The sequence below is a fragment of the Vigna umbellata genome, chromosome 3 (genome assembly GCF_029865625.1).
Source record: "Vigna umbellata cultivar VRB3 chromosome 3, Vumbellata_1.0, whole genome shotgun sequence".
Lineage (NCBI taxonomy): Eukaryota > Viridiplantae > Streptophyta > Magnoliopsida > Fabales > Fabaceae > Vigna > Vigna umbellata.
Window position 1 is genome coordinate 40283159 of NC_142167.1, and position 12802 is coordinate 40295960.

Sequence of the window (12802 nt, forward strand, 5' to 3'; positions counted from 1 at the left end):
TAAATTACTGATTTTATAAAAGGATTTTGCGGATTGCATGTTATATATTACAAATTAAATATCAAAGGTAATAACATATACATTTTGTTTAAATAAATATATAAAATTAAAATTAATATAAATATTAAACTTTAAATTGCTAAAATAAAATAATATATAAAACATTAGACACACGACTGTAACTAGTGTTCGTGTTTTCACTGGTTATATATTTAAAGATGATAATCAGTTTTATTTTGTTTGATTCCATTACCAAACCATTCGAGTTAAGAAAAAATTAATTTAAAAATAATAATTTTAATCTATTTTAAGGTTTATTACTATTTATAGTAATGTTTATTGTTATAGTTACATTAACATTATTACCAATTGCATATTTAGGCTAAAGGAGTTAAAAAGTGAAATGGACAAACGGATCATACAAATTAAACAATATTTTGAGACATTAGTGGAACAGATGCCGTCCTGTTTATTTGTATTCACTTTTTCTTTTTTCTTTATGATAATAAAAAAATAAATTATTATTATAATAATTATTAAAATAAAAAATTATTAATTTTTTGTAATAAAAGTTAGAAATTATTGTTATAATAATTATTAAAATAAAAAATATCACTTTGTCTTATTTTTCTTAAAATTCTTCTTTTTTTTATTAAATATGTTTTCTAATTTTTAAATTTAGATTTTCTTTTTTTATTTTCCAAACTGAAATTATTATTTTTTTTCTGAATTAATAATATATGCAACACTAAAACGATGATTCGAAGAACTTTTTTAATTTTTTCTAAAATATCTTTTTAATTTCTTTAATTTAGAAAATTTTATTTCAGTTCTTAAATTTAAAATTAATTTTATGTCCCTAAAATTGAAAAATAAAAGATAATGTTTAATCCCAAAAATTAAAATATATTTTAGTAGTCCAAATTTAAAAGTGATATTTTAGTCCACTTAAATTTAAATATTACTTTTAGTCCTACAGTTTAGGAATGACTCCTTCAGTTCATAAAATTGTTTTTTAAAAAAATTACTTCCTAAATTTAGAAAAGAAGATTAATAGTTCACAAAATTCCTTAATAATTGTACATTTCAGAAGAAGAAAATGATGAAACTAAATAAAATAAATAGAAAATAAAAGTGGATACTAAAAATTGATTTTGCATGATTATTTTGGAAGGCTATATGTTAACATATACATTGATTTATTATTTTGAATTAGAAAATAAAATATTAAAAATTAGAAAATAAAGTATTAAAAATAATAAATATTTTAAATAATGATACTTATTTTAATATTAAAATTAAGAATGTTGAAATAAAATTTCAGTGAGTTTATTATGTAAAAATATTTTATCTCTTTAAAAACTTATTTTCTAAGAGTCCCCTTAGATTTTTAATATCTAGATCATTTGTTTGATGATCAAGGAGTGCCATAATAATCATAGTGGTAAGATCTTCAATCATATCCGATCAATTTTTGTAAAAAAGTAAGCTAATTTCTAATATTTTCTTTTATTTTCTCTGTTTTCCAATGCATGCGATATTGGCTCTATCGAAAGTATCGTTTGAGTCTTCTTTTAGGTTCTTTATTGATCAGTGGTTTTGATCGCATACCTTAATCATGATTCGATGTTTTGTAGGAACAGATAGAGTTTCTTGATCTAAGAAAGAGGTTTTAGGTTCTTTTGAGTTGTTTAAGCTTCTAACGGGTAAGGAAAGTCAAATACCTTATTCTAAAGATTTAGTACTTAATAATATGTTTTGATATGTTAGAATTGTGTGTAACTATTGCTAAAATCTGTTTTGAGATTTATGATAATGTATTGTGTGACACGTTGAATTTGATAGATTGGTATGTTGAACTCTTGCTATAGATAACTTGTTGATTGAAACATATTTTGTTGATCTGAGAATCATAAAAATTTCGTTTTTGATTAGTCATTTTGTTGATGAACTTTGCTTTGGTAATAGGTTGAGTGTCAGTTGGTTTTTGATCTAAAAGTGGTGATTTGACATATGAAAACTGCCAGATTTATTTGTTGAATGAACTTGAAGTTAGTAGTTTGTGTTTATGTCATTTAGGATATGGTTAGCTATTTATTTTATTGAAATTGAGTCTTTAGTATGCTTATTATTATTTGGGGTTGTAATGGTAGCTGGTTTGATCTGATGGATAGAATCATTAGTCAATTGAGCAAATTAGTTTGTGGTTTCCACCTAGGATGATCGTACTTGTATGAGAGTAGATGGCGTTGCAGATAGAGCAGATTGAAGTAGCTGACGAGAGTTGGGATCTTTTATTTCGGGAATGATTATTTATTTTATTTAAAAATTCTTAGACTTGGTATTTTTATGTAAAAGTGATATTCTAAGATTTTTTAGATGACGATTAAAGTTATGTTTTGCTTTCGCACTTTTAGTCAAATAAAATTTGATTAATTTAAAAGACGGTTTTATGGAAATGTTGAAAAAAAAATTACACCGTACATCTCAAAAGTCGGGGTGTTACATGTTTCGTATCAACATTGTATAAATATGGCAGAAATGGGTAACAACAAGGTAATGTGGTGTATCCAACCTAATGTAGAACTCAAGTTGTTGATCATAACTTTACCCGATGACCCGAGATACTATGGGAAGATACAACACATCTATGACACATAATCAGGAATAGTATCTGAGTGTTGACAACCTAAAGAAGTGGTAAAAATGAAGAAGCCACTTGTAACAAGACACAAAAAGGTCATCTCTACTCGAAAACGTTGGGAAGAAATATAAAATCTTCCTCATAAGGTTTTTGAAGCTATCGTCTGGTATCATATTTTTGAAGACATCGCCAAGCCATTATTCAAGAAGCTCTCTACACCGTCGAACCAATCCAACAAAACACCACAACTACCTCATCCAACCCCTCTCAAAAAATAGTCATCACCCTTAAACACCCTCACCCAAAAGATAATCCTTCCATTTGCACCAAACACCCAACCACAACAACCTCCACCATTTCCATTTGGGCAATGATGTTCCTTTTGCTCATATAGTCTTTTGATAGATATTAATGAGAGACACTTTTTCTTAGACGTTGTTTATGATTTTTTAATTTATTTAAACAGTTTGATCTAAAAAGCATTACTTCAACTCTTGCCATCAGACGTTATAAAGTCCTTCTTCACTGGACGCTACTATTTTACACGATTTTCCTACCAGCAATATTTCATTTAATGATATTTGTTAAGCTTCAAAACCTGGGTTGCTTAGACAATTTACTCTCTACAGAATTTTTGTCTTAACTCTACGAACAGTTCTTGATTTTGGTCAGCGAGTCCCATGCGTTTGTCAAAAAACTTGTTTAGAAACTACTTCAAAGTCTCATTCGATCTTTACTTCACATCAAACATATTAGTCATCTATGGTGGTTTGGATCGTTTGACAACAAACCTTTCCAAAAAGAATTTGGGATAAATCAAGAATTAAGTAATCACAACATTGGGTATCTTGTTGAACCACTTCAAGGCAATGCTTGTCAAAGTTCTAACAAACATCTTACACCAGATTGCACCCGTTCCTCCAAATATCAACATTTGAGCTTAGAAAGCCTTTAAGTGGTTCTTCGAGTCAGTGTTTCCAAAAAATGGGAAAAAATTAGGGACCATAAAGTGTGGTGGCACCAATTCATCCATGATTTCCTTGAAAAAAGGGTGTCCTTCCTCTTACTCTTGGTTGATACGTCGAAAATCTCAATCTCTAATGTTTCCGTTATCTTTCATCCATTGCAGTTCGTCGTTAGCCTTCAACAATTGCTCCTATTGGTGAAGAGCCTCCTCAAGATGTTGTAGTTCACATTCAATTCCAGCTTCCCTCCGAAGATGTTCATGCCTCTTTTGGAAGAGGTTTGTGATGGTTTAAAATGGTTAGGATATGCTATAGTTAATTGTTGCATGGACAGTATGAAGATATATATGGTTGGAGATGGATGGAAAAAAATTAACAATTTAACGAGACCTATAAAAAATTGGATCTTTACAATTACTATTAAAAAAAACCTCAGTAACTAATTTATAATTTAAACATTAATTTTTTGGTAACTAAAACCTTGACAGCTAAGATATAAAATATTGAATTTTTGCATAAATTAGTTTCAAATTTATTAATAGATATTAATCTAGATACTAATACCTTAATAATTAATGTTAGAGACCACCTTATATTCTAATTCACACTTCAATTATAATGTTTTATTCATAATAAAAACTATACTAATAATTTTTAATTTATAAATTAATATCTAAATTAATCACGTTCATTAGTTTTTTAATTGCTATTTAATAAATTTGTAGTAAATGAGAAGTACCTTTCTACCTTAATTAAGATTAAATCACTAATGACCATCACATGTGATGGGTAATAACTCTGATCTAACATTTGGCCCCAACAACCTAGCCGTACACTTCCACCAAATCAATTGAAATTAGTTTGTGAATGCCGACAAAAGCTAAACTCGATCTAAAGTAGCATGAAACACCATATACCTAGTATATACTTAATGTGAAGTAGAATAAACATGTCATAACTTTCCGTGGAAAAGTGTCACTTGTACGCCTTTTCCTTGATTTTTCAAGCATATACTTTTTCCCATTGGGGTCCCCCTTGCCAGTGCCCATAAGAACCTGAAACCAAATAGGAAAATCCAATGATGGTACCTACTCTTGACCTCTCAGTCCCCACCATGATTTGCTATATTCCCCTTCCCCTCTTTATGAATGAATATTGAGATAGAACACCATCCTCTTTGTGTGTTGTTCTTCTTTCCCACAGCAACAAGTTTCAATGTCTGAGTCTGAATTAGCCTCTTCTGATCAATCTCCCTCCTCCTCCACATCCACTCCAACCATTCAAATAGTCTCAAAGTCTTTAATAGTTAGAGAAGTCATAACTAATTGTATATCTGTCCCAATCCATTGGTGAACTTTCTACACCTCCATTCTTCATTCATTGGTTGGGTGTAGAAACGTCCCAAATGTTTGAATTTGTTTGCATAATCAGCTATTTACTTGTTGCCTTGCACCGGCTGTAAAAACTCCACTTCTTTTTCCTATCTTACGTTGTCTGGAAAGTACTCAGCGTAAAATTTGTTGTTAAGCTCACAAGTGATAACTTCACCACTCTTCTCTAACATCAACTTCATGTTGTCCCACTAGTGTACTACTTCCCTAGAAAGCTAATACTCTGAGTATGGTAGCCTAGTTTCCGATGAACACCTTTTTGCATCAAAAATATTTTCCATATTTCTGATCCATTGATCAGCCTTGTCAGGACTTGTCCACTCTTGAACCCTATGAGGTTGAGCTTCCACAGGCGGACCATTCTCAACTAGTTGTCTTAGGGCCTCCACATGCTGTCGTTGGCTGGCTTTATAGCTTAGCCTAGCCGCTTCCATTTGTTGTACATCAAACTCATGTTGTTGCATTAAAGCGGCACCGTGTTGTTGAAGTGCCAATGCAATGGACTCTAAAACCCTTACCAAGCTTGGCATACTAGAAGTTGAATGGGTAGGTTGTCTACGCGCCATTACTCTGTTCACACAGAGAGTTATCATTAATACGATTTATTATATGAGTTTGTAAGATAAACTCATAACACTTAAGTCATCCTAAGGACGAATCACTCTGATACCCCTAATGTAACATCCTGAATTCTCACATTGACATTTCATAGATAATATAAATAATGTACATTTTTTTTACAGTCATCCATCAAGCAGTATGAAGAAGTCCACACTGAAAATACATAATTCTCTCAAGCCTCACATAAAACACTCATAAAATTTTCTTAAACTATTCTCTATTACTCCGCTGCCTCCTGCTTCACTTATATTGGTTCAAACGTCGTTCCCTCATATGTTGCCATATAACACCCACATTATACGATCATCGCAAAAATATGATTTTTCCAGCATAAACACAAATAAGTAAGGGGGAGCTACCATGCGTAATAATATTAAAATGAGGCATAAAATTATTACTACATGTTATTCATTTTCAATAAAATTCATATAAGACACCAATGATTATACCAGACTCTATTATCCGGATAATACATTGATGGAAGTCTCGGGTGGTCGTGCACTTGTGGTGACCTCCACTCCTTACACTACATAATCATGGCCAGATACAACATGTTAACCACAAGTTTAGTCTGTTAACACCTATGCCCAAAATTGGCACATAAACTAAGACCTTCAGCCCCTCTCACCACATAACTCGTCCTTCTCTAATTGAGACTGGAGAGTTATTAGAGTATCAGGAAGACCTTCCCAACAGGACCCTCAACATCAATGTGTGCACTAATAAAATGTCACTATAGAGTCTCTCCATGAGACTCATAACATGTTCATATTCATATCCAACATAATGAATTCATCATAAAATTTCATTTCATCATGTTATATTGCATAATAATTTAACAGTACATAATTTGTTCAATAGGATTTAAGTTAAAAACCCGTCAAGTAGACTTTCAAGAAAAAGAGGTGCGTCTCAACGGACAACTTAAGTACCAAGTCTTTCCTAGCCAAAGTGTTCCTCAACTAGCTTTTAACAAATTTCTTATTTACAGATTTAAAATAACAACATAGTTTTTCATTAACAATATTAACACACAAATTCAAGGCCTGAATAGTTATACAACCAACACATAGACATACACAATAATTCAAGACATAGATAGTCATACAATAATATTGGATCATTAACATAAAAGCCTAGAAAGGTTAGCTCCCCTTACCTCTTTTCCAAACTTAGTTTCTTGTTCAGAAGTTATTCCCGAAAACCTTCTAGAACTTCTACTCTTCTTGCAACTAAAATTTCTTCCTAACTCTTTCTTCTCTATTTTCAAGATATCTTACTTGATTCTCCCTCTCTTTGTGCAGAATACCCTTCCCCATGGCTATTAATAAGCCAAAATTTTTTACTATTTAATAATTTTTTAATATTATTTATTTTTTTAATATTATTTTATTATATTAATATTTTAATCACAACTTGAGCAAATATGATCCTTCAATCATTCATTCTAACATGGAGTGTTTATACATCTACACTATTTGAATTTTTTTTACCCTTCTTTAAATTATAGAAATAGGTTATAAAAGTTTTGACCCCATCCTTTTACTTATTTATCATAAATTTTTATTTTACTTACCATAATTTTCTAATTAATCATATTTTCTACCCATAAAAATTATTACTAAAATAATAATACTAAGAGAAAATTAATATTATTTATTAAGATAAATATTTTTCATGGGCTTTACATTCTACCCAACAACAAAATTTTCAACCTCGAAAATTCAATACGTCAAGAAAACAGTTGAGGATATGACTGTTTTACATCGTCTTCTAGTTCCCATGTAGAGTCACATGTTCTCCTATCCTAAACCACTTTGACTAAGTTGATAGTTTTTCCTCTAAGTTGTTTTGTCTGATGATCTTCTATACCAATTGGTTGTACTTCTACTGAGAGATCATCTTTGATTTGAATGATCTCTTCTACTTCTAGAATGTGAGAAGGATCAGGTACATACTTTCTTAGTTGAGAAATGTGAAAAACTGAATGGATATTGGCCAACTGAGGGGGCAAAGCAATCTCGTAAGGTACTAGTCCAATTCGTCTTAAAATTTGGTATGGGCCAATAAACTTAGGAGAGAGTTTCCTTGATCGAAGAGCCCTTCCTACACTAGTGGTTGAAGTCACTTGCAAGAAGAAATGATCCTTAACTGCAAACTCAAACGGTCTTCTCCTTTGATCAACATAAGACTTTTGTCTACTCTGAGAAGCCTTCATTCTTTCTCGTATCAATTTTACTTTGTTTGTGTTCTGTTGTAGTAATTTAGGTCATACCAAAATCGTTTCACCGTCCTGGTACCAACATAAATGAGTTTGACATCATCTTCCATACAGAGCCTTGTAAGGTGTCATTCCAATACTAGCATGGAAGTTGTTGTTATAGGTAAATTCCACTAGAGGAAGTATTTCATCCAATTTACCCAAATGATCTAACACACAGGTTCTCAATAGGTCTTCTAATGACTGAATAGAAGCCAAAATTTTTTATTATTTAATAAATTTTTAATATTATTTATTTTTTAATATTATTTTATTATATTAATATTTTAATCACCACTTTGAGCAAATCTATCCTTCAATCATTCATTCTAATGTGGAGTGCTTATCCATTTACACTATTTGATTTTTTTATCCTTCTTTAAATTATAGAAACAGGTTCCGAAAATTTTGAACCAATCCTTGTACTTATTTATCATAATTTTTTATTTTACTTACAATAAATTTCTAATTAATCATATTTTCTACCCATAAAAACTATTACTAAAATAATAATACTAAGAGAAAATTAATACCATTTATTAAGATAAATATATTTCACAGGCTTTACAGCCTCGACATAAGGTCTGCCAAATTTGAGTTTATCCAAAGGTCGACATTAGTTGACTTTAACCAAAGTTTAACCTTGAACGAATGTTGGCCTGTGTCGAGTTTCATCAAATGTTGAATCGAGACAACCAAGACCTAAAAGAATCCTTAGTAACTAATGTATAAATTAGTTTCTATTTATTATTAAAAACTAATTTAAACATTAATTCTTTGTTAAGTAAAATCTTGATAGCTAAGGTGTAAAGTATTAAATTTTTGTATAAATTAGTTTCTAATTTACTAATAGATATTAATCTAGATACTAATACCTTAATAATTAATGTTAGATAATTAATGTTAGAGACCACCTTATATTCTAATTCACAAATATAATGTTTTATTCATAATAAAAACTACTAATAATTTTTAATTTATAAATTAATATCTAAATTAATCACGTTCATTATTTTTTTAATTTCTATTTAATAAATTTTTAGTAAATGAGAAGTACCTTTCTTCTACCTTAATTAAGATTAAATCACTAATGACCATCACATGTGATGGTAACTCTGGTCTAACCTTTGGCCCAACAACCTAGCCGTACACTTCCACCAAATCAATTAAAATTAGTTTTTGAATGCCGACAAAAGCTAAAATCGATCTAAATTGTCATAGAAACACCAGATACCTAGTATATACTTAATCTGAAGTAGAATAAACATGTCATAACTTTCCATGGAAAAGTGCCACTTGTATGCCTTTTCCTTGATTTTTCAAGCATATATTTTTTCCCATTGGGGTCCCCCTTGCCAGTGCCCATAAGAACCTGAAACCAAATAGGAAAATCCAATGATGGTACCCACTCTTGACCTCTCAGTCCCCACCATGACTTGCTATATTCCCCTTCCCCTCTTTATGAATGAATATTGAGATAGAACACCATCCTCTTTGTGTGTTGTTCTTCTTTCCCACAGCAACAAGTTTCAATGTCTGAGTCTGAATTAGCCTCTTCTGATCAATCTCCCTCCTCCTCCACATCTACTCCAACCATTCAAATAGTCTCAAAGTCCTTCTCTGAGAGGCTTATGGGGAAATTCTTTGATGCCACTCAGTTTGATTTTGTGTATGAGCAAAGTGGCCTGTGGTCTCCCCCAGTAAGAAGGACTGTGTTCTTGGCCTCACCTGCAGGTAACATATGCTCTCAAGACGAAATTCTGAGGCAGCTCAAAAACGCAAAGAAGCCTTGCAAGAGACCCTTGTTTTGCTTCTTCAATGTATGCACCTCTTTTTCTGTTCTCTTGTACAGTATATTTCTTGTGTAGTTTAATTTTTACTGTGACTATGCTCAATTGATTTATACAGTTTTAAGTTTTGAGAGAGGAAAAACCTTCACAGATGCTTCTGATTCTTGTTTTCAGGCCTTTTGGTGCTCTTAAGTTGATCTTGGCAGTGCATAAAGTTGATATGCCAACCATAACGTCCTTTGGGATAAAGTTGTGTTTGTCTCAGAATATTTATATATGATCCTTTCATTGTGCATGTGTGGGTACTGCTTTGCCAACTATGTGGTCCAGTGGAATTATAACCTAAAGTGGGATATTATATGTATAGAAAAGTACTTGCAAGTTCTTTGCCATGTTACCAAAAGTCTTGTATTTGTTTCATAATGCAATATTGATGTGTATGATAACTTATTGCTCTCAAATCTGACAAATTGTCTGTCAAATAGTTTTTGCGTAACTTGGTAATCTATATATAGCCTATATCACCCACAAAAATAATGGAAGTTCAAACTTGTTTTATTTATTTATGTTTACATAGTTAATGATTAGATAAGTTTCTCCTTTCACAATATCATCGACTTATTTAGTATTTAGTAACTTTTTTTAATTAAATACTTAATAAATTTTAAAAAAACTAGTTTAAGTTTAAGTTATTTTCTTATGTAATTTTACTGTCAACATAGATGTTGACTTAAATTCTTATATCACTATTTAACGAAAAGCTAGTTTAAGTTTTAGATATTTTCTCCGTAATTTTACAAGCATGTTAAGTTGAAATACATAAAACACTAATTATAATGTTGATATATATATATATATATATATATATATATATATATATATATATATACCCCTATATATATAATGGATTCTAAGTTTTAAGGTTAAGGGTATTTTAATAATTTTCATTCTCAAAACTTAAAAAAAAAAAAGAAACTCCCGAAACCCTTACTCACCTCTCTCATTCCTCTCAATCATTTCTTTTTCATCTCTCTCACTCCAACATTTTCTCTGGTATCCCTATTGTAGTCCCAATTGAAAAAATCAGAAACACTTGCCTTTAAACAATTTGCCTTTGTAAAGAGTTGAGTCATTGACATATTCACCTTCAGGCAAAGGTTCATTCAAGATCTCTTCAATTTCACCATCTTCACTAATCTCTCTAATTTCATCATCTGCATATGTTGAATCATCATCTCTAAATAACCCTCCAGGCCAATTACCAATTCTTTCGGATGTCATTATGCTTGTGAAAATTAGATAAAATTATATACGACAAAAATTATAAAATGAAAACTCATTATAAAGTCATTTTTTGCAAGAGATTGTTTAACAACGAGTGTTTCTGATTTTTTCCAGGGCAATTACCAATTCCTTTGATGTCATTATGCTTGTGAAAGTTAGATAAAATTAGATAAGACAAAAATTATAAAATAAAAACTCATTATAAAATCATTTTTTGTAAGAAATTGTTTAACAACAAGTATTTCTGATTTTTTTCAGGTCAATTACCAATTCCTTTATGCTTATGAAAATTGGATAAAATCCAATAAGACAAAAATTATAAGATCAAAACTTATTATAAAATCATTTTTTTGTAAGATTGTTTAACAGCAAGTGCTTTTGATTTTTTCAATTGGGGGATATAGTAGGGTGTTTCTAATTTTTTCAATTGGGGCTACAGTAGGGATGACAGAGAAAAGATTGGAGTGAGAAAGATGAAAGAGAAAGGTTTGAGAGGAATGAGAGAGCTGAGTAAGGGTTTGGTTTTTTTTTTTTTAGTTTTGAAAATGAAAATGATTAAAATACCCTTAACCTTAAAACTTAGAATTTATGATATATAAGGATATTTTTGTCTACTAAAATCCGGTACACATTGCTAAAATGTACCAACTGAAAAACAGGCGTACACGCGTTAACAAACCCCATATATATATATATATATATATATATATATATATATATATATATATATATATATATATATATATATATATATTCACAAGTAAGGAAACTTAGAAATTATCAACAATTTGGCAACCAACACAAGTCTCGATGGTTTTAAGTAATCTTAGCAACTATCGACGGTTTCTATAAAAACCTTGCAACTAACTACGATTTAAAAAACTCCTGTAAGTTACGATGATTTTTATAAAACCTCCACAAATAATCTCGGTTAAAACCGTCAAAAATTATTTGTCGATGATAATTTTCTTGATAGTTTTGCCAATAGTTAGAAATGTATTTTTTGAAAATTAAAATGGTCAATAATACGAAAATAAACACTTTATAAAATCACATATTTTTATAATAATATTAAATTCACTTTGTATTTATCATAGAAAAAAGAGTTAACCAATCCTATAAGATTTTCATATGTTATTATCTTATAACTTTGAAAACACTTAATCTATTATTTGGTTTAATTAATCAATTAAACTGACAAATAAACTATTTCCGTATAAAACCTCTAATGAACAATTAATTGATTATACACAAACTTAATCAATTAACAAGATCATAAAATATTTTTCTCATATGTTTAACCTAATGAAAACATTTTTTCCTCAAATTGGTTTTAGTATAAGTTGTTTGCTAAAGTAAACATGAGAGACTAAACCACTTACAAATAAAAGTTAAAAACTCTTCAAAACATCTTTATCTTCAAACATAGTTATTAAAATATCTTCACACGAGGGTTGAGTTTTCATATCCAACATAATAAAAAGCTGTACAATGACTATTTTCTTTTTAAGTTAAGTAAAACACATGACATGAGACATAACTACTAAGTAATGAAAAAAAATAAAATAAAAATCATTAGTTACATTCTTAAAACTAAATAACCAAAATTAAATTAAAACCCTTAAGTTATGTTATGATGATAAAAAAAAAATACTAAATACAGTTAAAATATAAATATTATCTTAAAAAATAATTACCCGAAATGTCAAATTGTAATAAGACAAGAATCTACAATTTTTCTCAAACTAGTTGATGTTTGTATATTTTTATATTAGTAAATATATCTAATGTTAAAAGATATTTGAATAGGTATTATATTAAAAGATATTTAGAGGTTGAAGAAAAAA

The 12802-nt window shown here is 29.7% G+C and overlaps 1 protein-coding gene across 1 annotated transcript; it reads left to right on the forward strand.

The window, feature by feature from the left end:
* Positions 1 to 9260: 9260 nt before the first annotated feature.
* On the forward strand, positions 9261 to 10132 carry LOC124840080 (uncharacterized). Its single transcript, XM_047316071.2, has 2 exons — positions 9261 to 9701; positions 9846 to 10132. Exons 1-2 carry the CDS (start codon positions 9414 to 9416, stop codon positions 9861 to 9863), a joined length of 306 nt encoding a protein of 101 aa, XP_047172027.1. The 5' UTR covers positions 9261 to 9413; the 3' UTR covers positions 9864 to 10132.
* Positions 10133 to 12802: the final 2670 nt, after the last annotated feature.

Excerpts from the sequence above, each read along its gene's own strand:
- LOC124840080 (XM_047316071.2), top strand. The coding sequence starts at position 9,414 with ATGTCTGAGTCTGAATTAGCCTCTTCTGATCAATCTCCCTCCTCCTCC.